At 38.7% G+C, this 25,733-nt stretch overlaps 2 protein-coding genes across 9 annotated transcripts in view; both read right to left on the bottom strand.

Annotated features, from left to right (window-relative positions):
* Nucleotides 1-10,274, bottom strand: part of gab1 (GRB2-associated binding protein 1) — a 55,333-nt gene extending 45,059 nt beyond the window's left edge. For 3 of the 6 annotated variants that reach the window (XR_013787026.1, XR_013787027.1, XM_079462467.1), the window contains exons 1-2: nucleotides 9,493-10,099; nucleotides 9,283-9,396 (exon numbers count right to left, since the gene is read on the bottom strand). Coding sequence is in view for 3 of the 6 variants with exons in the window: in XM_079462467.1 (XP_079318593.1) it covers nucleotides 9,283-9,354 (72 nt within the window). In the remaining 3 variants the exon portion in view is untranslated. Of the gene's footprint in view, nucleotides 1-1,406; nucleotides 1,721-9,282; nucleotides 9,397-9,492; nucleotides 10,100-10,245 lie in introns of those variants that run through there. The other 3 variants (XM_079462468.1, XM_079462466.1, XM_079462472.1) reach the window with 3 other exon arrangements.
* Nucleotides 10,275-12,499: 2,225 nt separating this feature from the next.
* usp38 (ubiquitin specific peptidase 38) lies at nucleotides 12,500-22,452 on the bottom strand. 3 transcript variants are annotated; one of them, XM_079462911.1, is made up of 12 exons: nucleotides 22,296-22,452; nucleotides 20,256-20,981; nucleotides 19,639-19,774; nucleotides 19,270-19,399; nucleotides 18,985-19,086; nucleotides 17,982-18,140; nucleotides 17,699-17,892; nucleotides 17,415-17,508; nucleotides 15,210-15,316; nucleotides 14,022-15,026; nucleotides 13,763-13,892; nucleotides 12,500-13,204 (listed from the first exon to the last, which is right to left on the bottom strand). In XM_079462911.1, exons 2-12 carry the CDS (start codon nucleotides 20,935-20,937, stop codon nucleotides 13,043-13,045), a joined length of 2,901 nt encoding a protein of 966 aa, XP_079319037.1. In that variant the 5' UTR covers nucleotides 20,938-20,981; nucleotides 22,296-22,452; the 3' UTR covers nucleotides 12,500-13,042. The 3 variants fall into 3 exon arrangements, with proteins under 3 accessions (XP_079319037.1, XP_079319036.1, XP_079319035.1); XM_079462910.1 differs by adding an exon at nucleotides 21,116-21,164 and having other exon boundaries at nucleotides 13,763-15,026; nucleotides 22,296-22,450; XM_079462909.1 differs by having other exon boundaries at nucleotides 13,763-15,026.
* Nucleotides 22,453-25,733: the final 3,281 nt, after the last annotated feature.

Consider the following 25,733-nt stretch of genomic DNA (forward strand, 5'->3'; position numbering starts at 1 on the left):
ATATTTTAACTGATCACTATATACATTTTCCAACTGCCAAACCGATCAATATAACAATTTTTGCGTATTATACATTTTATAAGCCGCAATGTTATATTGAGCAAGCGGTGTATCAGTGACTTATTTTCGTCGTCTCTCCTTTAACCATTCACTTATCTATCAGTAGCCCCGCTCCAAAGACGTAATGCGCAGTTGTAAGAGGCGCATTTAATGCTATGATGTAGTGGAAGGACCGAGAGAGCAAAGGAGTGAAGCACTCAATCTTGCAACTGAAATAAATATGTTTTGCCACCTGCAGAACACAAGAATTTCCCCGGCTAAGGTACAAAACAGCAAAGTTAACGAAATGTGTTGCGTGTATTGTATGTATGTAAAGCTAATGCAGGGAACATGTGTTTAAACTTTAAGCACTATACTATAGTATAAAGCTCTCTAACAATACTGCAAAGCATAACAAATTTATAACGTTATACATCACGTTAAATCCTATTTATTTCTGAGTCGCTACTGATAAAAGCAAAACGTGTATGCTTTCATGAAGAATAATCACTAAAAGCCTTCGTCTCGCGGGTTGTTTGAGATATGTGCGCGCTCAGAGAGTTAGAGCACAAAATATTAAAATGAGTTCTCTTTCACGCCTTCTTATTCTGAAAGCTCATATAAACTATAAATATTCCCATAATAACATTGTAAAGGTTGTACGCTTAATGAACAAAAGGTTGGGAAACAAAACGAATCATCCGTCTTTTATGATGTGCAATGTAAGCATAAAACATGATGTGTTTATGTAGTTTTAACTGTTTCTCTGAAGGTTATGAGGCTTCAGTCAGTGGAGGAAGGAGGATTGACAGTGTGATATGATCACCACCTCTGCTAACACGAGCGCTTTGCAAAATCATATAGAGAAAACAACCACAGCTCTTTACTAAAAGCTACGCCTGTATTAAACACATTTGAATGAAGTTTCAATATAGTAGGCGTATTTTGATGCAATATTAGTATACTGACGTTTCAAACTTTTTTATTACTTAACCACAGTGCCACCAACTGAATAACTTGGTAGCACCAGGGCATCTTCTCTCAAATGTTGGTCTACAGACCTGTGACACATTTTATATTAGCACTTTAAGAAGACTGCTTCATCAGTCAGGAACTACTGTTGTATAAAATCAAGTATAATAGCAAAAAATATCTATAAACATACTTCTTCAAAAAAAGTTGCAAAGTGTAACAACCTTGCTTTCAAACCGAAGCAAACTCTATCAGTTGAAATAGCACCTGCTCATATCAAGATTTCAACAGAAACTCTGGAGCCACTCACCTGCAGTACAAAGAAACTGTCTTTCTCCAAGTTCACTAAAATCAACACAACATGCAATGATTCAATTCAAGGAATCCATACTGACCTTGAGCGGAAAGAAACTCAATCCAAAGTTGGCTTAAAAAAACTAATAATGTAAGGCTTGATAAGACGGAAGTCAAGATTTTCCAAGCTATCCAGAAAGTGGACAAATGAGTCCACAACAAATTGGTGATTCAAATCGGGAAAAAACAGTGCGAGTATATTGCACGGTCTATACTGAAAGCATTTCTGCCTCTTGCTGCTATATAAATGAACAGTATCTCTGTTGGCTCAATGCCAGGCTGGAGATATCAAACCACAGTGAGCAGCCCTTCTAATGCAATCAGGAGAAAGAGAGCACTCTCACAGGACCGCCACTGAGAGCTTTCTCTCGCTCTCACACTCTGCCAGTGAAGTGGGGGGAGGACAGTCCAATGTGAACCGAGCCCCGGCAGACTAGCAGTAACCCGAGAAATGACACGGGGCGGCGGCGGCATTTCGCGGCTTGACTCCAGGCTGACCCCTCCTGCAGTCCAGTACCCCACTGCGATCCAGACTGGGTACAGAGAGAAACTGGGACATCCTAAAACCAAAAACCCTTTCCTTAAGGGCCGGTGTCTCCAATTTCAACAAGCCACTTTCCAAACACCAACCGCTCTATTTCGTTGTGGTTGGTGTCTTGAAGTTTTGAGGTGCAAAAAGTATTCTTTTTTTTGCTGGCTATGTGTCTGTCTAATCAATTGACACAACAGTGGCCTAGGACTTTATGTTGACACCTATTAGCATGGACATAACGTAACAGCAACAGTTGTTTACAGATGGGACATATTTGTCATCTATGACTAATTTTTTCTGCAACCAAATGTTTCCGATAATAGCCAGGTTATCATGATAAGATGATCTGTATTTGGCTGGTAGAGTGATCTCAGCAACCACAAATGTGAGTCTTCGTCCAAGCCTACCTCATTTTTTCGAGCTGTTAAACGATTAATCGTAATTAATCGCATTCAAAATAAAAGTCTTTGTTTACATAATATATGTCTACGTGTACTGTGCATATTTACCTTGTATTTATAAACAGAACACACATGCACACATACATGTATATATACACATATAATTAAAATTATATATAAACATTTATAGGTTTTAATATGTTATATTTTTCGTAATAAAATAGTATGTTTTACTATTATTTATAATGTATAGTAGTGGGACAAGCTGTGACGTAATGCTCACCAGGCCACGTGTGTTTTCTATTAGAGTCAATTTAGTTATTAGATCTGGAGCTTATTATGCCAGTCATTCTGAAGTGTCAGTACAACTGCCCAAACACAGTCTTCAATCTCAGTCGGCTCTGTTTTCCAGCGCAGGCCCTGCAGCCCACTCATATCACTCTCTCTCACATACACCTCATTTAATGAAGTAGAGCCCATAACTAGACTTTATTCCAAACAAAGAAAAGAGAAAACTCTCAATAGCCATCTGGGATCCATCAGCATTGGTAACACAGCAGCACAGGAAATGGTCACCATGCTGCTGTCAGGGACCTCAGAAAACAGCCTTCTGTAGAACTGCAGCTGAAGAGCCAGAGAGCCAGAGAGACAGAGACAGAGAGAGAGCGAGAGAGCCAGAGAGCCAGAGAGAGCCAGAGCCAGAGACAGAGAGAGCCAGAGCCAGAGACAGAGACAGAGACAGAGAGAGAGAGAGAGAGAGAGAGAGAGAGAGAGAGAGCGGGAGCGGGAGCGGGAGCGGGAGCGGGAGCGAGAGCGAGAGCGAGAGCGAGAGCGAGAGCGAGAGCGAGAGCGAGAGCGAGAGCGAGAGCGAGAGCGAGAGCGAGAGCGAGAGCGAGAGCGAGAGCGAGAGAGAGAGAGAGAGAGAGAGAGACAGAGAGACAGAGAGACAGAGAGACAGAGAGACAGAGAGACAGAGAGACAGAGAGACAGAGAGACAGAGAGACAGAGAGACAGAGAGACAGAGAGACAGAGAGACAGAGAGAGAGACAGAGAGAGAGACAGAGAGACAGAGAGAGAGAAAGAGAGAGAGAGCGAGAGAGAGAGAGACAGAGAGACAGAGAGACAGAGAGACAGAGAGAGAGGGAGGGTCCAAAGAGGCTTTTTATCTCTGCGGAAAAAACCTTTGGGGTGCCTCCAAAATACTTAAGTGACAGTGACATCCAAAAATAAATAATGTATACTTTATATAAACATGTCATAATTAACTCACCCTTACACAATGTCTACACCGGACGCTGCGCGATGCGACAAAAGACAATAAAACATATTAGAACCCATAAAAAAAGTTGAATTTGTCCACACTGGAAGCTGCTTGACACACAGCTTGTTCCAATTGGATTGTTGCGCTGCTTCCAGTGTGCACAAAATTTTTAATTATAATGTGTTCTAATGTGTTCTATTGTCTTTTGTCACGTCGTATTCGATGTAGACACAGTGTTATAGTCATTTCAAGCCTCTAACAGAACGCAAAAGAAGATATTTTTATTGTGCGTGACTGCGACGTGAGCACTGGTGCCGGGCTCATTCTACTAGTCTTTTCTAATGAAATAACAACTAGTAGAAATTCCAAATTTGTAGGCCACACATGCACGAGTACTTGTAAAAAATTCTTGCGCTGTCTTGAAAACTGGTCGCAAAATGCAACCATTTAGTCGCAGTCTGGAGCCCTGAATGTCAATACAGTTCAGCTTTACATATTTTGGATATGCTGTCCTGCACTAAACATTCTTTGGGCAAACCTAAGGGACCATCTTTGGTCATCAGTGTACGATTATGTGGAGGAACTGTGCTTAGAACACTACCTTCTAAAAAATGTTCAAACCTATTTATTAAACTTAACTCAAGAATGTAAAATGTCCTTAACCTTCTTAAGCTTCTTTACATTCTTTTACAGCTCCTAATTCCATTAAGCAAAATGCATAAGGGTAAACAGTCAAACTTTACTGGTGGTGACAAATTCTTGACATCTACTTGAGAACTAAATCAATATGGCTTGTGATCAAAACTAACGGCATTCAATTTAATCAAAGCACCCCGCAGGGCACTGCACAGGAGAAGCTTAAAAACCTTCTGTCCTTATAAACGGATAATATTGCCTTTATACAAAGATTTATTTTATTTTGCAGCACTGCAAAATTACTTACTCAAGAAGACCAATGGCGATGCGAGTCCAACCAACAATTTTTTATTAATCAACAACATCCGTGTATGTACTTTATATTAAAGCATAAACTGTAGGCACCAATAATAGAGAACTGGCCGTCGTATTTTTCTACTGCTGTGTGAATGTACTGCATGATGGGAAAAAAGAAAGCTAAGAAATGAAGTGTGAGCCTTCCATTTTGAACTTATCTAATCTCTGCATGGGAAAGTACATGACTGAACAAATACCCCCGCATTTAAGAGCACACACATCTACTTAAAACCTGAATCTCTGCCAGATGAAAACATGCAAACAGGCTCTGTAAGTTTAAGGTGAAACTGTCATCACTTGGCACACTGCTGTCTTTTGGAACTGTTATCCAATTATAGCAGTGGGCGTTTACTTCCAAGTCTTCAATGCCCATATAAACCGAGCGTTTCTTGAGCCGGCCTCCAGACAGGGTAGAAAATAGCCAATTACTTATTGATTTTGAAACACCTGAACGTCATGAGTAGACGTCAGACAGCACTATAAAATAATAAAAAGGGCCAATTCATGACACCTTAACCTTAACCTTTAATAATGACATAATTTGTTACGTTTTTATTTGGTCACACTTTCACATCAAGGTTAGAAATATAATTAAATATTCATAACGCATTTACATTATACCCTGTATATAGTTAAAGAAAATTACATGCAATATATACATACTGCACCACCGGGGGATCCCAACCCCTACTTTGGGAACCCCTGCTCTAGAGAGCAGACTGTGGGAAATCCCTCACCCCTGGAATCCTAAAACAAACCCATCTTGCCAATAAAATCCCATCAACCGAGCAACAATCGCTCATACATTGCAAAACGTACGGCTCTCGTGAGAATTGGCACACACCTATGGTGCTCGAACGTGCCTGGAACCGACCCTATAGACACCTTATACGACAACATAACTATGGCAAAAGTATGCATTAAAAGTGCTTTCTCTCTTGGTTATATACTTTTGTATACAGTACAGTGCCTTGATGCAAAGGCTGGGAGACAATGCTAAATCAAATATCCATACAATACAAATAAGCAAAATTGTTGTGGGCATGCGTGTTACAGTATAGTGAGCTAGCTCTTAAAGGGGCAGCAGAATAATAAATCTCTGTTTATAATGTTCATCAAACAACAAAGAACGGGCCCAAAAACACTCACTGGTATTAAAGTGTTGAAAGAGAGTTTACATATAGAAATAAAAATCATAAAAAATGATTTGTATTCATTTCTAATTGATGTATTAATGTATTAAACACATTTGAATGAAGTTTAAGTGATTCTTTTTTGTTACCACACCCCATGACTCTGGTGCTACCAAAGTAAGGGCTGGTGCCCCCTCTCTCAAATGTTACGTCTAGAGCGCTGTTTATCCAATTTCAGTTTTTCCAAATCATCGCTTTCTTTAAAATGAGCTTTTTTTTGCTTCTGTATGCCCAGAAGTTTCAGCTTTGGCCGATACTTTTAGTATGTTTGTTCTTCCCTATATTAGTACAGCATATTAATATTGCAAAACGTTTTTCTTATGTGTTACAATTAATAATTGATAGCAAAGCCAATCCATTTTCAGGGCTCCGCTCTCAGCCTCAGACTCTGGACACAAACGGCTGACCGGTCAGGGTGGGAGCGACACCGACAAGAAGAGGGGGAGAGAAAACAAATGAGCAAAAATGTCCGAACCAGCACCTAGCTAAGCTGATAACCCCGGCCACAAATACTGTTTGTTTCTGCTCTCTGTGCATGTTTGTTTCAGCAGAGTTGCATGGCTACATTCCCCACCTAAGCAGATTTAAGGAATCCTGATGAAAAGAAATAAAGTAATGACCTAGTAAAAAACTATTCTTTTGTTTTTCAGAGCACTTCACTAGAGCTTTAAAAATGCAACAGCATGATTAGCAGCGAGTGAGGTCAGCAGGGCACGGATAATGGCTTTCTGGCCTTTGTAAATGGTTAGAGCACCTGGTAGCTTGCTAAGTTGCATTAAAAGAGAAGGCTGGAGGGTGTCCTTGATCGGTCTGTCCATTTCTTTCTGTTTAGCTCAGATTCCTTAATCATCCTCGACACTTATTTCTCCGTTTTATACCACTGTGCGCAACAATTTCACAATCTCAGAAATAAGCTACTGAAAAGCAGAACTGAAAAAGTAAATTGGCACATCCACATTTTGGTAATTGAAATTGATAAAAGTTTAATTTACATTGAGAGAATTAAGAAAACATGCGTGCAAATGTGATAAAATGATTTAGATTTAATAAAATGATTTATTATACAAAATAACTGAAAAATAATAAAGTGACAAAATATGTGAATGTTAATATTTACCTAAAATGCAAACTGCCAGATTCCTGCAAAGTTCTTGTTCCCAATTACACTTGAATGTTTCACAAGAAGGGTGCGAAAGAGGAAGTTTGCAAAAATGAGAGGATGAGGCCAAATGGAAATTGCAAAGATGCAAAAAAATGTTCTTCTGGGACACTTTCTACAAACGTCATTATGTTGTTTGTGCATTACAAACTACAAAGTGGTTGTTGTGGGAAGACACAGTGTACAATCGTATGATTCCTCCAATCTGATGTCTCATGGACAGACGCTGTTAACAACAGGTCAGTGTAGCAGCCTTGAACTGTGAGGGTCCTTAGCACTGCACTTCGATCCATCAAGACCATTTCCCTGTAAACAGTTGAGTCAAATGATCTACTCTGCTCTTGAACTGTTGCCACACTGTAAAGAACACAACAGACTTTTGACCCTTAAGATCTGCTCTATATTGCTGGACGATCCATAGCATAATAAAATGAACTTGAAAATAAATTGCAAATGTCTACGCATATGACAATGTCAAAACAAAGGCCACCTATCACCTACCTACCACTTTCAATACACTGATACTTCGAGAGAGACCATATCCATGCACTGTAGGCTGATCATTTTTAAGACTACACTTCAAGTCATTTCCCCACCCAATTAGGGAAAGTAGTAGTCCAAAAATAAAAGTGTAGTGCAGGTTTTACAAAAGGTCTGTCAATCATGACTTTTCTCCAGCCTGTACCCAACTCTAAAGACCAATCAAATTTGTGGTACAACAAAGCACTAGATTCTTGACTGCTTGTAATCTTCTAATAGGATTGTGTGGATAGGCTTGGTAGTCATTTTAATTCGATTTGGAGACCTGACATACAGTTAAATGCATGCAAAAATCACACCCTGTACAGATTTCTGTGTCTTACGATCCTATACAATTTTATCAACCAACTATATGGCCAGATGCAAACTAGGGCGGTGTAAAGATTAGTCGCCACTAATCACTTGCAGAATAAACGTTTTTGTTTACACTGTGTTTAATAATTATATATAAATACAAACACATGTATGTATACATTTAAGAAATATTTACATGTGTATTTTTACATACATTTTTATATTTATACATAATTTATATTATATATAAATATTTAAAATGATACATGCATGTGTGTGCATTTATATATATGACATCATTATTATACACAGTATACCAACATATATTATGTAAACAAACGATCGCAAACGATTAGTTGCGATTAATCGTTGTGCAGCCCTAATGCAAACTATTCACATACGCCTTTAGCGATCAAAATATTACTAAATGCAAAGAAAAAACACATGGCTCCATCAGTTGAAATAAGAAGATGAAATATGAATTCAATAGCAGTGTTCCAAGCAGAGCTTCGCTAGATTAAAGGAATCCAATAAAAAAGCATCACATGAGCCTGGAGGACATTTCTAACATGTTTGGTTGAAGCATTAAAGCAGGCAGGGTTGTGAGTGAGTGATTTCATTACAGATTATCAGTGTGTATTACCACTAAAAGGAAGGGAAGACCACACGGTAAAAGTACTCATCAGGCACAGACAGAATGGATAGTTTCGTGTTCAGTTGTCTAGGCAACTAAAGTAGCAAACATCAGAATGTTTGATGATTTGGTGAAAATATTTTATTTTTTATTAATCATCCTTGAATATAGAAAAGGTACATGTCTTGTAAACCAGAAAAACATGTTTTGGTTTCCCCCCCAAAAGACACTAAAAGAGTCTCAAAATAACGTGATGATCATGAGTATTTTAAGCACTGAATGAAATGCATGATGAATTAGTTATTGTACAGAAATTGCCACAACATGCATAGGCCTACTTCATTTCTGAATGTCACAAATCACAATCCAAGTAAACAATCACTTTTGTTTACTATTAATCACATCACCTGAACAACATTAAGCTCTTATTTCACGTTCACAGATCCAAACATTGCGCATACAATCCGTATACTAACAGAGTACCAGAGGTGATGCATGACTCCCGCTAATGCAGGTCATGCCGCAGTTACTCATTGCCATTTGCATTCACAAACGCACATAGACTCAATAAACAACCCCAAAATGTTCTCACATAGCACGGGTAGGCGTGTCTCACACATACAATGGTGACGAAACAAAAGGGGTTTTGCGCAAACAACTATTTTAGTGCCATTAGCACACAACGCCGAAGTCCCCGTACACACTCACGCGTATATTTTAAGGGACCGGACCTGATTTGAAAGCTATTCTTGAAATGTTTGCCCTTCTGAAACACACAAAGCAAATGCGTCCGGTCCTGTGGTAATGACTGACCAGCGCTTGTTAGAAAGCAAGCGGCACATTTGCATGAATCTTTTGCCGACAGTTCTGCGGTCTGCGTGCATTTGAATGCGATTAAAAGCGTACTTACATAACGCCGTAACTTTTTCTCAGGTGGAGACTTTCTGAGCCACCCCGAGCACACCACATCTCCTCCGCTCATTTTCTTGTAGCCTTTCGGGAATAACGCAACTTGCGCTCCGACCTGCAAAACATCAAAGAAAAGTCCCGAAATGTGAGATGGACATTGCGCCGGCGTGTTACGAGTAACGTTAAAGGTTTCAAAGCGATATGAAAATACCGTCACTCCTGGTTTCCAGCACGTCCACACACTGGAAGAAGAGAGCTTCCCAACAGCGACACTGCTTTCACAAACTCTTCTGGGTTGAATCCTCTCCTCTGACGGGCGAAATATATCAAACACAGTGTACTTCAACTCAAATATATCCGTCTCTTAGTTTACACACTTTGCTGTCGTAAGTAATCCACTGTTTTCGTTTTCCCGAGCTGAAACACAACGAAGCGGCGACTGGCGCTCGCCAAGTTCACCGTAGCGAAAGCTTTCCTTATTTCAAAGTAAAACCAAACAGTTTCCTTAAAAACATATACAGTTCTCCCATATTTTTCCAAAACATTGTGGTCGCGTTGGCGCCGAAGTGCTTTTTGAACTAGAAATCCTCCTCGACCGTCGACCTTCCCTCCAGTTTCACTCCCCACGGTTCCTCGATGATTGACAAGCATAAACGTCGATACTTTCCCTAAACTCAGCCTCCTCTGGCCTGTGGAGGCAGGGAGACGTCGGACAAGACAGAGAATAAAGAACATTACATCATGGGAAATGTAGTCTTGGAGTTTTGCCCCGTCAGAAAGGAAACACGGGGATCGTGGCTCTTATTTCTCAGTGGTCTGAATCACCGTAAACAAATATCTTACACATGTTCCGGATAGAAACGCGGGACTTTGGTTTGGTCATAATAGACTGTGATTTAAAAAAACGCGTTGAGGAAAGCGACAATGTCTTGAACGCTAATGCTCATGTGCATACTACACTTACCAGAATGCTGTCACACTTTTAGCCTGCGCTTATCCCAACCATCAAAGAGAATAATAAATTACTTTAGTTTATCACGTTTTATCAGTCATTTAAGAAACAACGTGTTTTTATTATTAAATTCGGTTTAATCTTAAATAATACAAATATATGGGGCCTGTAATATAAAGATTCAAAATGGGGCTCTTTGAAAAGTAAGCAAGTGCACTAAAGTATTATTAAGAACTACTGATTATTTCAGTGATAATTACTAGCAATGTGTCGAAAAAGTTAAAGAAAAGCACATTCATAAAAGTTTGTGGGATTGGCATCTTTGGAATGTTTTTGTAATGCTAAACGCCTCAGTTATCTCTGTATCGTTGTGCCTACTGAGTGATCAGATTTGCAGTGCGAAGAATTTATTTAGTCGGTTTAACATCCTATAATCTTTCGCGTCTGGATTTATGGAAGTGCACTAACATTCCAGTCCACTGGAGGTAGTATGTATGTAAATACGCTTTTTTGAGCAAACATTTAAGTAGTACATTTGATTATCATATTTCCTAAATATGTCTCTACTGCAACTGCTTTTTCACAAAAAATATATATATATATAGCCTATATGAGATAAGTACCCTGGCCAGGTTCAAGTGCAGGAAAAAGCTGCTTTCGATGTATAGTTGATCTTAGAGAAAATCTTGTCACCAGTTATTCACCTTCAAAATCTATGTAGGCTATAGTTGTATAAACCCAACAAACGACCAATGAAGATAAATCTCTATGCTATTTTATATAATAAATATACATATTAATAATATAAAATATGATATTATTAACAGTTTGTGTTCAAATTAGTTTGCTGTCGTCGCAACTTAGGACATATTTATGGTTTATTTGTCAATACCCATACGACTTTTCCTGTGGAACACAAAATATTTTGAGAAATGTTCTAGTTATGCGTCCAATGAAAGTCAGTGGCGTCCACTGTAGTTTGGTTACCAAAAAGTGTTCTGCAGAAGAACGTCATATTTGGAATGATATGCGGGTGAGAAAATGATTATGTCATTTTAACAGTGATATTAAGAAATTGTAAAACTAGACCATTCCTGTTTAATTTGGATTGGCAGAAACGGTATATTTCATTGATGTAAATAAGCAAATTCAAATAGTAAATAATGTATTTATTGAAATTACAAAATCAAAAATGCCTACAGGGCTGTTGTTAATGTTAAAAGCAAATAGCAAAAGGTGCTGGGTAAACTTTTAAATTAAGTTCAATTAAAAGTTAAAAAGAGGGGTTATATTAAATTGTGATGGTGAATTTCACACTTTATGATAACAATATGTAGTGACAGTGTAGGCTAGAATTTATATTAAGCATATGATCTGTGTGTGCACTAATACTCCCCAAAAAACATAATTTACAAGTTTTATTTAATTGCAAACCCAGACATAATGCAACATGTAAAAAATCCCAAATAATTAAAATCATTTAATACTCCCACTCCTCACATGTAAGTGGGAGTGGTCTATCAAGGAAACGTGTAAGCCTCAGTTGTTGAATAATTGAGAGTCATTGATTTTACCAAATTGTCTTAGGGACAGCTTGAGTGGTGCAACACTGCAGCTCACAACATGTTATAAAGCTAATGGCTCTGTGAGAGACTGAAGGTGCCCTCATCTCAAAACCACAAGCCCTGTTTTACTACATCACATAGGCCTATATTGGTTTTCTTCTATCAAGAAATGTGCATCTCCAGACAGTGAACAGCTTCACAGATTATAGTGTCTATTCATTTCGAACAGGAAGGTCACAAGCTAATGTGCTAGGCTGGTGGTGCTGTGCTGATTTTAACAGAACTTTGAGCTGAAGAATAGGGGCACAGTGGTTCAAAGAGAGGACGTAGGAGGACTGGAGGGTTACTTATAGATTGATGACCACAAGGTGACTGACAGAGGTCTCCTGCTTTGATAGTAAAAAACAGACCTCATGCCTTGTGCTATTTCTACCAACTTCCAATATCCTGTTCCCAAACAAAACACTTGTTTACATTCTGCTTTGGTTATCGATGGAAGCTAAAGAGTAAGACTCTGAGTGTAGTGTAATTGTCTTCAATTCAATTATTATAAAAACACAATGAATAGTAATTTTACCTATTTGTAACACTGCTAAGCACCAAAGGTGGAATGTATGGTCTTTTGACATTTTGCACCAGTAAATGTAAAAAACCGAACTGTTAGGGTGTTAATTAAGAATGAATAACTAATAGCCACAGTTCATTGAGGAGTGTTCTTTACTAAAGGGCAAAAACAATCATTACACATTGACACTGTACAGCAAGAGCAAGGTTCTTTTCTATCCAGTCAAATAATTCGAAGAAATCTTAAGAATTCAAAGGCACATAAATCAGCTAAAAATGTAAAAACATTTTCCCTGAATTAAATAACTTAAGTGCAATTAAATAATCGCTAAAACAACTACAACTATAATACCAAAACCAGAAGTTAAAGAACTTCCGATTAAAAATTCATGCACATAGTTAACTGTTTGATCCAAAAATATTCAATTTTTACAATTATGCTCTGCCTCATGATGTGTTGTTTAAAAAAGGAACAAAAGTTCTCAGGTTGTGACCAAAATGACAGTATTCTGTACAAATTTATTGCATGCCAATTTTTGACTTGTAGTACTTGATTCATTAAACTTTAAAGAAAAGCAAAAAATGCATGCAAACCACAAAAAAGACTAATGGGATCTGAAGTGGCACCATATAAGTGTAATTAGGACACAAAATTGAGTCCGCCCAGTGTTGACGCGTTCTTAGAAGACGAGTCTGCTGATGGTATTGAAGCCTCCTCCTCCTCCACCTCCACCTGAGGGTCCACAGCTGCCAGGGGGCTCATTGTCATCAGAACCATTGGGCCGAAATGAGCAGGCCGAAGTCGCTTGGAGAGCCCTGGCTCTGGCATTTAGCTCCTGCTCCTAGAAGGAAAGTAACAAATATACTTTTAAACTCTGGATGTGGTTACATAAACCACTTGTGCACTGGATAGTTAAGAAAAAAGTTGCAGAACCAGAAATAAGGGCGAGTCCCCACAAACAAAATGTTCCTTCAGATGGGTTTCCTGGTATCATTCGCACCAGCGTAAGGTTCTCTTATCTAATTTTGAAAGAAAAATGAACAAAGTCGGGATAAAAAAAGTTTGCTCTAATTTGTCAGCAAAAGTTCACCCAAACGCTATGCACTGCCAACACAAGAGGCACTTTGATCTGCATTACTCAGGGCAAAGAACAAATGAGAGGGACTGTTTGATGGCTGTCACCTTACTTTTTAGAAGCAGCATGAATTAACTCTTTACCTGTCAGCGATTTGAAAACAATTGCAAGCCCATGCCCATGTTTTATCACTTTCAGAAAACTTTGATGGCCGCCAGAATGTTATTTTATATAAACTTATAATAATCGCAAACTTGGAGAAAAACATGGAAAGTTAGAAAATCTCATCAATCAAAGGAAAAGTGTAAAGTGATATGTTCCCACCTGTAAGAACAGTTTATTGTCTTTGGTAATAGCATCCATCAGCTCTTTCTGTAGGGGTGGCTCTCCATTCAGTCTGGAGCCATTAACTACTGCCCCTACGTTACTTTCTTGTCCATTAACTTCTTGTTTTCTATAGATCAGAACATAGGCTGTGTCTTTAGGGAAGCGACTTGTGACATAGTGCAATGACTGAAAGTTTGTAAAAGTCACTCGGCTGTCATTAAACAAGACCCAGTCGATGGGCTTGTGGTCTGCATACCCCATTTCTTCTTGTGATAGGCTTGAACCTTCCAGATTGTTAGGACATGGGTGAGCTACATACTCATCGGTACTACTCACATTCCTTCCATATGAGTAGTAGTGACCGCTCTCAGAAGACATACCAGAATGCATTACAACTGAACTTAAAACATACGGCACCGGAAGCGTTTCCAAACCACTTTCGGTTCTCTCGCTTTTCGTCCTGCTGTCCGTCAGACCCTCTTCTTTCTGAGAAGGCTTGAGTTTCTTAGCTAGATTCTCACCACTGTCGGGTGACTCGGATGAGGAAGGTGAAGCTGCATCTGAGGAAGATGAAGCACAGCTGGCAGGTTGGCACAAGGGCAGGCACATGCGTAGCGGGATGCCTACGTTGTCCATTATCTTGCGACGTACGTGGCACATGGCATCATATGAAAAACGTAGCAGAGTCAGAATGAGGTACTCGGGCGCTGCCACCACCCGCATGACCTTCTCGGCTCTCTGGAGCGAGCCGCAGTGTTCGCAAAAGTAGCAGTTGTCATTTTCCAGGATTTCTGGGGCCAGGAAATAGTCTACTAAATCTGGTACAGACAAAGTGGGCTCCGCCACAGGCCTATCCATCCTTGTTCCTGCTTCTTTTGCAGAACTCTCCGAGCTTTCGCTGCCCCCATTCACTGCCCCTTGGCAGGGACCCACATTGGAGGAGCTTTTATACTCATCAGTGGGGCCCTGTGGTTGGGACATCGAGGGGCAGAAGGCAAGGGAGAGATCTGTAAACGGCTCCTCTTTTTCTGACAGGTTGTGGCACTTCAGGCAACGGATGGCTGTTGACAGTCTTCCACCAAACATACGCTCCACGAGAGTGTGTCCATCTTCTTTGGCAACCATGGGATCAGAGCTTGATGGCGCGTCAGCAACCGGCTGACCTGCAGCACTGTGAACGGTTTCAGCAGATGGGGAAGCAGGTTCAGGTTTTGTACTGATCACCTGAAGGGCAGAGAGGGTCTTCTCCTCCTCATGCAACCTTGACAGGACAAATAAACAGAGGAAAAACTTTGTGAAGCCTATGGCTTACAAACAACTCCCCCTGCTGTTGTGAGTCAAAAAGTGCATTTAATTTTTGATAAAAAATTTATGTATTGCACAAACTGTTACTATGAAATTTTAATTTATTTTATTTTTGTAACCATATTGAAAGACCGATTACCTGTCCAACAGAAAACGTAAATACTCAGAGCAGTCTTGCTGGGATCCAGCTGTAAACCAGGGCGGTCGAGATACCTCCAAAAAATTCCTCGGTGAATAAGCCGCTCTCTGGTGAATACACATAAAGATAACAGTCAATGATAAACAGACATTAAGGAAGAATCACTCTAAAGTTTGGTCATTTACTATGCAATTACTATAGTATTTTATTCTGTGTGGTTACAATGAATAGAGAACAAAAACAGCATTAAAGTTTTTCATAAATTTTTTAAATGCATTTCTCATCTCATAACAAAAAGCCCTACTAGATTTGTGTTAAAGCTGAACTGAAATTCATGAAAATTTTTTGGCTTTAAGGGTTAGGTGAAAATACCACCGCTGTCCAAATTCAAAGTTTTATAGGAAATGGAAAAGCACTGTACTTGTTTAATGATTAACAGTGTTGTCATTGTTGACAAGCCCTTTTTAAAATACTTTTAATTGATTAGATATTTGGATAAACCGGTGTCAAACACAAAGGGCAAAGAATACGGAATATAGAAATACAAGGTTTCAGAAAGACAGCCACGATATAAACTATTATTTCATAAATGTATCATCCAGTTTGTTTCCGTGCAAGGGAGTATGTACTTTTATGTTGTGGATATCCCTGATATGCTCCATATATTAACATTTTTAATTCCTTAACCGCATTAGTGGCACTAAAGAGTATATAAAGACTATAATAAAGTAAGATATATATCAAGGGGATAGTTCACTTCAAATTCTGTCATCATTTATACACCTTCGAATTTTTCCAAATCCATATGTTTTTGTTCTGATGAACACAGAGAAAGATACTTGTAAGAATTTGTAAGAATAAATATTTATAGACGGGTGTCCGATTTCCAAATTCGCTTGTTTAGACAAAGTCGGGCCGAGTACCAAAACAACCTTGTAGCCAATCAGCAGTAAGGCTCACAGGACATTAGTTGAGCCGAGCGCTGACGAAAGCAAAAGATGGGTGTGGGTTGTTTGCAAAAGTGTTTGTTTTGGTGATTTGAACATCAACAACGACTAAAAAAAAAGGACCCCCCCACCTTTAAATATTATTTACTTAGGTCTGGAACAACTAGAGAGTGAGTAATTCATAACAGAATTTTCATTTTATGGTGAACTATCCCTATAGGTGGCATCAGAGAGGTTTCCAGGCCTTCTCATAGACATAATGGTTATAGTTAATGTCAAGGTCCAGAAAAGTACTAAAGACATGGTTAAATTGGTCAATCCGCTCACTGTGGCTCAATATAATTTTTTGAAGCGACGAGAATACATTATGTGTGAAAAACAAACCAAAACAACGACTTTAATCGATATATTCTCCTCTGTCTTGACAGTCTATGGTGCACGTTCACGAGAGCACTTCGATGCATGCGCATTTGGTTTTAAAGTCAGAGAATCATCTGTTGAACACAAAGAAGATATTTTGAAGAATGTAGGACAGAAAACAGTCCTGGGGCACTTTTGACTAGCATTGTATTTTTTCCTACTGTGGTAGTCAATAGGGTCGAAGAATTGTTTGGTTACAAGTAATCGTTCAAATATTTTCTCTGTGTTTATCAGAACAAAGAAATGTATACAGGTTTGGAACAACTAGAGAGTGAGTAATACATGACAGAATGTTCATTTTTGGGTGAACTATCCTTTAAAATACATTGCATAAACAAACATTTGTATGCTTTCCGAAGCCATGGGCATATGTACAGTATAAAAGCAACTTAAATGTCTTATCTTAACGAAGGCCTACTCTTTGCTTAATCTAAATCCTGTCTGAGAAACCAAATAAGCAACAGGAGTCCCATTAAGTTATTTTATGAAGCCTTTGTGTCCTCTTGAGACTTGGAAGTGACAATCCACTCCCAGTGAAAGCTAAAATCAAAACAATAGCGCCTGAAAACAAAGTACTAAGACAAAGAAAGCCATGTAAATAATAATGTTTAAATATTTAATACATTTTAATTTATGCGTGAACCATTCAAAAGCCCCAGTCCTCATTTGTTGTAAATGCTTGCAAAAACAAATTATGGGAAAAATCTCCTTTTCTGATGTTTTACTTTTATATTTGGGGGTATTAAGATATTTTGGGACAATTAAGAGACTAAAAGATCAGCTATTTCTGCAACATTCTATATTACAAACAGACAACCTGCACAGAAGGTAAACAAACCTGTGTGTGGGCTAAGAAAGCAAAAAGAAGCTGGAGCTTCTTCATAAGGGTGTTGGAGCCATTCAGATGCAGTGACAAAACCTGTCGTCTGAAACTTTTAAAGGGAAACTGTCAGAGCTGAGAAATATCTTTAAGTTGAATAGTTTAATGGAAAATATTTAAATGTTGGAGAATCATTTATGCATTATGAATTTCACTACATGTAAAAAGCTTAAAAACAGCTGAACTAATTACATAAAAGTTAAGATGCAAATCTAATACAAGAAAAAAGATGACAGACTTACTCCGTAGCCATAAATAAAATCTGGATGATGCTGTTCATGTAGCATGTGTTGCCCAGATTCACAAGTCCTGTCTTCCCCGTTTCTGATTTGCCTGCGAGCTTGAGCAAGCCTGAGGCAAATGAGTTGGACTGTGAGGTCCAGGCGCTTTGGTTCAGAACAAATTTAATCTTCTCTTCATTAGGTTTAGGCAGGTCCTAAAAGAGAACCAGATGTTAATGAGGTGTCTTAACCCCTTTAAATAAAACAAAGTATGCAAGTTAGCTAATGAAACATCCTGTCTTACTTTGATGGATTCAAGAATGCTGTCATAGAGGTCTGGGAATCCAGAATATTGGTACATCATGCAGTGGATGAGTTCCGCAAACTGCAGCAGGAAGGTTTTGCTGTTGGGAAGGCCATCATTCTTCAAAGATTGCACCAATGGCACAATGTGGGGTACTACCTGGTATAAAAGAGAATAGATCAAATAAAATGCAATAAATGCAGCCACTAGAGAATATTAGTTATCATTTTAAGGAAAAGATCACCTCAAAATCTAAATTGTGTTATTCTTTACTCACCCACATGACGTACAACATGTTTCAAGACCTCCCGGCATCTTCGGAACAAAAATAAAGATATTTTAGGTGACATCCGTCGTTATTTTGGTTTGTTTTCGCACAATAGAAAAATGAGCAGATTGACCTGTTTAACAATGTCTTTAGTACTTTTCTGGATCTTGACTATAACCATGATGTCAAGGAGGAGGCCTGGAAATCTCTCGGATGTCACCATAAATATCTTTATTTGTGTTCCAAAGACGCCGGGAGGTCTTATAACATGTTGAACATGTGGGTGAGTAAAACAATAACACAATTTGATTTTGAGATGAACCTTTCCTTTAATATGAATTTTAGTTTTTGGTGAGATTCAATTATCCCATCGATGATGCTTTTTTTTCGTTCAGCTATATTTTTCCCTATTTTTATTCATTTATTTATTACAACTACAATTGTAAACATCATGTTTGTTAAAGAAAAAATCTAAATTACTGGTCAGTTTTCCCCCAGACAGTATTTTTTTAATTTTCTTATCAAAAATATTTTGAACATCACTTTTATAATGCATGCAATATACAGTATTAAAAGCACTTCTAATTTGATTTATATCATGAATCAGCAAATGCTTAGTGAATATTATAAAATTAATGTGAAATAAAACTGTGCAAAAATTGTACATTCAATTCTACAATTCTCTAGAGGTTCCTGGAGTGATTAAAGTAAAGCAATGGTTTATGATGGCCTTACTAAGTGGAAGGCTTCAGGAGAGTGCTGGAAACTAAGCAGCATGTGTGAGAGAACCACCAGCGCTCCCTGTCTCACAATGGGGTACCAGAGACGATTAAAGACCTGCAAACAAACATTCATAAACAAGCACAGATGAAGAGATGTACCACTAAACAGAAATTTAAACTAAATAGCTTTCTAATACGATTGTAGGCTGTCTCATACTCCTCATTTGTACATATTCCCTTCTGTCTGTGGTTCTCTGAATAACCACATAAGCTTCTACATGAGTAAATACAGACAAACCTGCTCAATTTTAAGCAGTGTGACATCTATGAGAATGGTAAACTTTTGAACAGCAGCAAGTCCCTTCAATAAAGCAATGACCCAGGTGTCCACATGATGGGCCAAAGGCCAGGACAACCAGTCAATCATCCTGAAAGAGAAACAGAGCAAGAGAAAAAGGTCAAAGTGTGTCACGTTAAGTTAAAGCATTACATAACAGAAACGCAAAAAAGTTGCCAACATTTTGACCTCAATATTCACAACCCCCCAATAACACATCACCACTGAGCATTTAAAATACATCAGGCCATTCACCAAGCAGTTGGGTATAGGCCTTTAAAACACAAGAGCACTATTCGCAGGCTTGACACAGTAAACACTTGGTCTGACCTGCAGAGAGCTTGTGTCATACTGGCATCTTTGACATTCTGGTCAGTAGTCAGGCTTTTGATGAGGACTGTAATCATTTGCAGAGGGATGTGCTGGACCAGGCTTGCCAGGGCAAGGGAGGGTTCAAATGAAGGGTCTGCAATAGAAATAAAAGAAATCTCATTAAAACGTGTACATCTCATTTAACTTAAACTTTTAGGTCATAATTTGTTATGTAATTTGTAACCTTAAGCTATTTAGAATCATTTAAATTAGATCGTCAGACTTGTAATACTATTATTATTAATATTATTACACTTGTGTACACAAGATACTCAAGGGCAAAGCTTAGACACTGGGCCTAACGAAGAAGAGGCCAACCCTAAATGTTTTTGTCTTTGCCCTGTGAATTGTCACAGCGCAAAATGGTAACACATTTTGATTAACATAACTTATTTTCCCATATAACCCTTTAAATCCACTTTAACTTGATACACACTTGAACTTAACATCATATATGGACTACAACCTTACAATGTAAAAATGTTTGACTAGGAATCTTTACTTGAAATATCATAAAACCACAACATCATAATGTAAATTTCTCCATAAGACAAGAAAGGAAGGGGCTTGCTGACCTGTAGCAGAGATGATTGCAAACACCTCTTGAAGCGAGGGCAGCAGTGTGGCCGTCTCTGCCTTCCAGATGCCCTGAAGCAGCGTGCTTAACCTGGTCACCTGGGTCACATACTCCCGCAACTCCCGCTCTTCAGAGGCAGAACAATGGAAATACGCAAAGGTACGTACAAGCTGCTGACAGAAGAGAACTCCTGCCTTCTCTCGTGGAATGCACTGGGGGAAGTCCGTCAGTATGATGGCCAGCTTGGCACAGGTTGCTGGCTCTGGCCGTTCACAGATGATCCGGAGGACCTCTGTCTGTAACAGTGGTGCCAACTCTAACACGGCCGGGCAACTGATGAGCAGCCGCAGGGAGCTGTGAAGATAGTCCAGGATGGCCGGGTCTCTGCTGTCCAAAGAGCCATAACCTTGCTGAAGGAGACCAATCACATACTCCTTGCTGAAAAAGCTTGCAAACTCATCACGGTGGTAGCGTGCATAGGCCTCCTGCACTTGGAGACCGACCTGTCGCTGAAAAGCATCCTCGCCCACGAGAATAAGACGGGCAGTGAGATGGTACAAGGCCTGGCATTGCTCCTCTGTCACCTCTTTTTCTGCAGCCTCCATTACTTTTTTCACAATAGCACGTTTGACTGTCACAGGGTGGGAGGAGCTGACCAGTGCCTCCAAAATCTTATCCATGGTGGGAATGTATTGCACCACAGACAATGTGAAGTAAGATATAACTACAAAAAGAGAAGGGTCGGCATTAAACGAGGAACTGATATAAACTTTTATTAAATGTGAAGTTTATTTAGTTAAACTAATGAACAATTATTTAAAAAAGGCAAAATTCCAACAAAATTATTGTATCACCCACTATGTATGTAAACAACGCTTCGAAGTTAAGAATAACCTCCAAATCCTCCCTAAATACATAAGCAAACATACAGTGAAAAAAAAGTTGGGTTGTTTCAATATTATCAACACAAAATGAGCAACTGTCTACTAGTCTACTATAGAACCAAATCGACATCTTCAAAATTCTCTAGAAGGATAGATACATGAATGGATTTCCTTTGCCAGGTGGAAATGGAAATTTGGAAATATTTTTATATCATCGTTTAAAAAACTTGAAAAACAAGGATAAAGCTCTTTAACAAAAGCTTTATGTATTGGGCAAGATTAAAGTGGTGATCGCAAGCCCATTAACCAAAAGCTTTGGAAGACTAGGGATTACTCATTACATTGCTTTGAGACAAACTGTTTGACACCTGGATTATCGACTGAGGGACTGCTCCGACAGTGTTGTTTTATTGTTTAGGATCATATATGTTGAATTTGGAACAGACATTCTTGTACATCAAGTATTATCCAATATGTGAAGCACATACCACATTCCTTTCTTCCACCAATTTTTGTAAAATAAAGATTTATTTCCAAGAGTTTCATATCTGCAGTTCTACAAAGGGATATTACGGGTACAAAAATTATGTTTATAGATTTATATAGTTTTTTGCGGTCATAATCACATTTAAGTATTAAGGAATTAATACCACCCAATTCCCTAAAAAATTGGGAAGTTATATGAAAGAATTATTTGAATAGTTCTATTAATACTTTCAATATCTATGGCTTTTAAACGTCCGGCCTCGTTTTCTATGATCATAATTGCTTTTCTAATGTAGCGCGTTTTCCTTTTCCAAATATAATTAAAATTGGTCTGGCATTCCTGGGAAGTGAAATTGAGCAAGGAATAGCTAAAATTAAGCTGAAACGTAACTGCCTGCTAGCTACTAGCCAGCTACATATGCTAACAGAAAGAGCAACAATGAATTAAAACATACCTAGTAGCACGGCACAACTAAGAAAATTAATAAATACAAACACCGTTACTACGTTTAATACGTTTTTAATATTTAGTAAGATACAATTCCTACATAACTGGCTGACATCGAAATTTAACAGGTAATACGTTACACAGTGGCACTGACTTAGCAAAAACAAATCTCTTCCTTCCCTGACCTTACGTAAAGACCACAACAATCACCGACACTCACCAGACTAAGTCATTCCGTAAACGTTTCAGTGTAGAAGTCACGATAAACGCCGAAAGGACATTTGTATCAGGTTTGTGTTGTGAGTTGTTTGATAAACTGCGACCTCTCCCAATCAGCTGTTGAAACTCACATACATACATACGTCATCTAAACGCGCGGCGACGCTGTCAGGACCCCACTGTCGATACAACACGGGCCCTGTCCCAAATGTCGCATTCCGGTCATGTGGACCTCCTCCGAGTCCACACTTGGTGACGTCAGGAAGTGCAGACATATAGGGCACTAGGCACGAATCCACAAGGGGACGTGGAAGTGCCTTTTGGGCCAGACTTGAGTTCATCACGCCGGAAAGAGCAAGCGGTGCTTTCTAATCACTCTCGCGGAAATTTGTTGCCATTGATCACTGATCAGTCTGCGCAGGCCCGCGTGAAGTCGACAACACTTGACCCATTGTTTCCCCCGAGGTTGAGTTTTCTGTATATGTTAATTGTTTAAAAGAGGTAAATAGCATAAAAAACATTTTGGTTTCACAATGTGATTGTTACAGCGTTTTATTATCTTCTTTTTGTTTTCAGTTGTTTGTTTGTTTATGCGATATATGTAGAATTTTATGATGTACAATTTACTACAGATTGTGGAGGATGAATGTTAATTTAGCTTTTCTGTTGTTTATCATCAATCATTATAAAGGATTTTAAAAAATAACACATTGTTGTTATTTGGGAGAATTAACAGGAGCTGCATGTTTTTATAGTTCTGTATTTCATATGTTGATATGCCACCCGAGCATTATGCAATAGAATGTTATGTTTGTAAAGCATTCGTTTGGCATGACCTATATGCATCTGCTCATGTATATTTATTTACTTGTATACACTATACGTAATGTGCATATATGTGGTTATTTAACATATCTCTGTAATAGACAAGCTGTGTTGTTCAGCTTTACAGAGCCCAGAGACAACTAAAACATGGCTTATTAGCCTACCTCAAGTAAGAAAATGTACTGCATTAAACGTTTTAATACTTAGAAGCAATAATGTGAATAAAAAAATAATTTGGAATTTTATCAAAACATGGCCTATATTTGAAAATGTAAACGTGGGATCAGTGGGATCTTCTAGTTGATGGGTGAGTAGAATCCAAAGCATTTGTCCAAAGTGTGCTGTGAATGAGTCCTGACTCACTTCTGTTTTAGATGCCCTTACCAGGATGATTGTTACCTAACCGCACTGGTTCCTGCAGTTGGCTCGTCTGGTCTTCAGTTCCCAACCCACTACAAGCACGTTGTTGTGAAGATGTTCACGTTTGTGGATCCAGCGTCACTGGCCCCTCTGCAGGAGACCGTATGATTTCCTAAGAGACTTCTGTATTATCTTTATTTGTATTTGTTGCTAAAGCTGATCTCTTTGTTTGTCAGGTCTACATTCACTGTATTACAGCAGTGTGCCACCCTGCTTCTGGCTCCTGTGAACAGAGCTGTGCCAGGAAAAGCAGCATGTGTTTCACTTCGGTTTGATTTATTGTTTTACAGTTTTGTCGTCCTGACCTTTTCTTGTTTTCCAGGGAGAGCTCTTGCTGACAAGAAGCATGAAGAAACCGTAGTTTCCAGTGATGGGATACATTGTAAAATCATTGGACTCAAAGCATTTGTATAGCTGTGCTTTTACACTTACATTTAGCAGACGCTTTTATCCAAAGCGACTTACAAAGGGTTCAGGGAGAATGAAGCGATATGTCATACAGGAGCAATAATACAATAGGTGCGAAAACAAATAAGAACCGAGAACTTGCAAACTACTTGTTTAAATTATTCGTTAAAGTAAAGCTACCTTGAGCCTGTGAAAGGCGCTATACAAGTGACACAAATTCAACAGTCACTCCAAAACAACAAATAAATTGGCATTTGGACATTTGTCCAATAAAAGTCACAAATTATGCAATTGCATATCAATGAAGACGATGTGAAAAGGTAGGCAAAATAAACAATACATGAATATATAATAGGCAAAAAGCAGTATGCGAATGAATAGTATGTCCGAAACATCAGTCTTCATGAAAAGGTAGGCGAGAAATACCCAGCTGGTGCACCATTTCACGTGAGATTTGGATGTGCCTATATGGATGTTGTTTCCGAATTTGCCTACAATGTAGTAAGAGAAAACACTATTGTACAAAAAAATCTGAATTTAATGAAAAAGGTTTTTTTCACTCATTTTAGAAAGTGAAACCCATATATTATATAGATTCATTACACATAGTTGAATATTTCAAGCCTTTATTTCTTGAAAGGCTTACATTTATTGAAAACCCCAAATTCAGTCTCTCAGAAAATTTTAATATTACATAAGCTCAACAAAAAAACGATATTTTAAACAGAAATGTCATGCCTCTGAAAAGCATGTTCATTTCACTCAATACACTCAATATTTGGTTAGGTCTCCTTTTGCATGAATTACTGCATAAATGCGGCGTGGCATGGAGGCAATCAGCCTGTGGCACTGCTCAGGTGTAATGGAAAGCCCAGCCTGCTTTGATAGCGACCTTCAGGTCATCTTCATTGTTGGGTCTGGTGTCTTTAATCTTTCTCTTGGCCAGCAGGGTTTGCTAGCCAACCGAGCACAGTACCGCCATGGTCCTTGAACCAGCCTTTGGCAGGTTGGGCAGGTGCCAAGTCCTGCTGTAAAATGAAATCAGCATCTCCATAAAGCTTGTCAGCAGAAGGAAGAATGAAGTGCTCTAAAATTTCCTGGTAGATTGCTGCGTTGACTGTGGACTTCAGAAATAATTCAGTGTCAACGTTGTATCGAGACTTACGGAATGGGGTTTGACTTGAGAACCAATGAACTTTGCGAATTCGACCATTCATTCACCTTTTTGTTCTTTGGAACCTGCAAGGCTTATGCTGAGCAATCTTCAATTCTTCATACTGGATTTACGATGCAGAGCAGCGGAACTTTTCCTGGCGTTTTTGCGACTTGATGCACCTATTGCACAGCGTTGGCTGGTTGGTGACACCGTCTTCGTTGATAGACTCGAATGTCTAAGTAGCAGACACCCACACCCTGAATTTTTTTTTTGCCAGTTTAACTTTTTATTACCAAACAGATAACTTAATACCAATAACACAATAGCAGCATCACTATATAAAAATTAAGAACACTAAATAAATAGAGAAAGTAAAATCTTCACTGCTTTGCTGACTTTGTAAACATATGTAGAATAGTCAACACACACTAAACATTTGAAAGTGCGAACTTTTCTTCAGTAAACAAAACAAAAAAACTATCAATGTTTAACAGTAGAATCTCAATTCAGATTGCAAGCTGCACCGAAATGAAAGTTTTAGCAACATAGTTTGCTAACATACGTCAGCAAGTTCGAGGCGCATTACGATTAGCGAATTTAAGTTGATTAAACATGGACTTACCTGCAAGT

Source organism: Barbatula barbatula, assembly GCF_947034865.1.
Source record: "Barbatula barbatula genome assembly, chromosome: 8".
Taxonomy (NCBI): domain Eukaryota; kingdom Metazoa; phylum Chordata; class Actinopteri; order Cypriniformes; family Nemacheilidae; genus Barbatula; species Barbatula barbatula.

Bases quoted from the DNA above. Each gene is read 5' to 3' on its own strand.
- usp38 (XM_079462909.1), bottom strand. From the start codon at position 20,937: ATGGATAAGATTTTGGAGGCACTGGTCAGCTCCTCCCACCCTGTGACA. The intron at 17,509-17,698 runs GTAAGTCTGTCA...TCCCTTTAAAAG, and splicing joins ATTTTATTTATGGCTACGGA to TTTCAGACGACAGGTTTTGT. The intron at 15,027-15,209 runs GTAATCGGTCTT...TGTCCTGTCAAG, and splicing joins TTACGTTTTCTGTTGGACAG to GTTGCATGAGGAGGAGAAGA.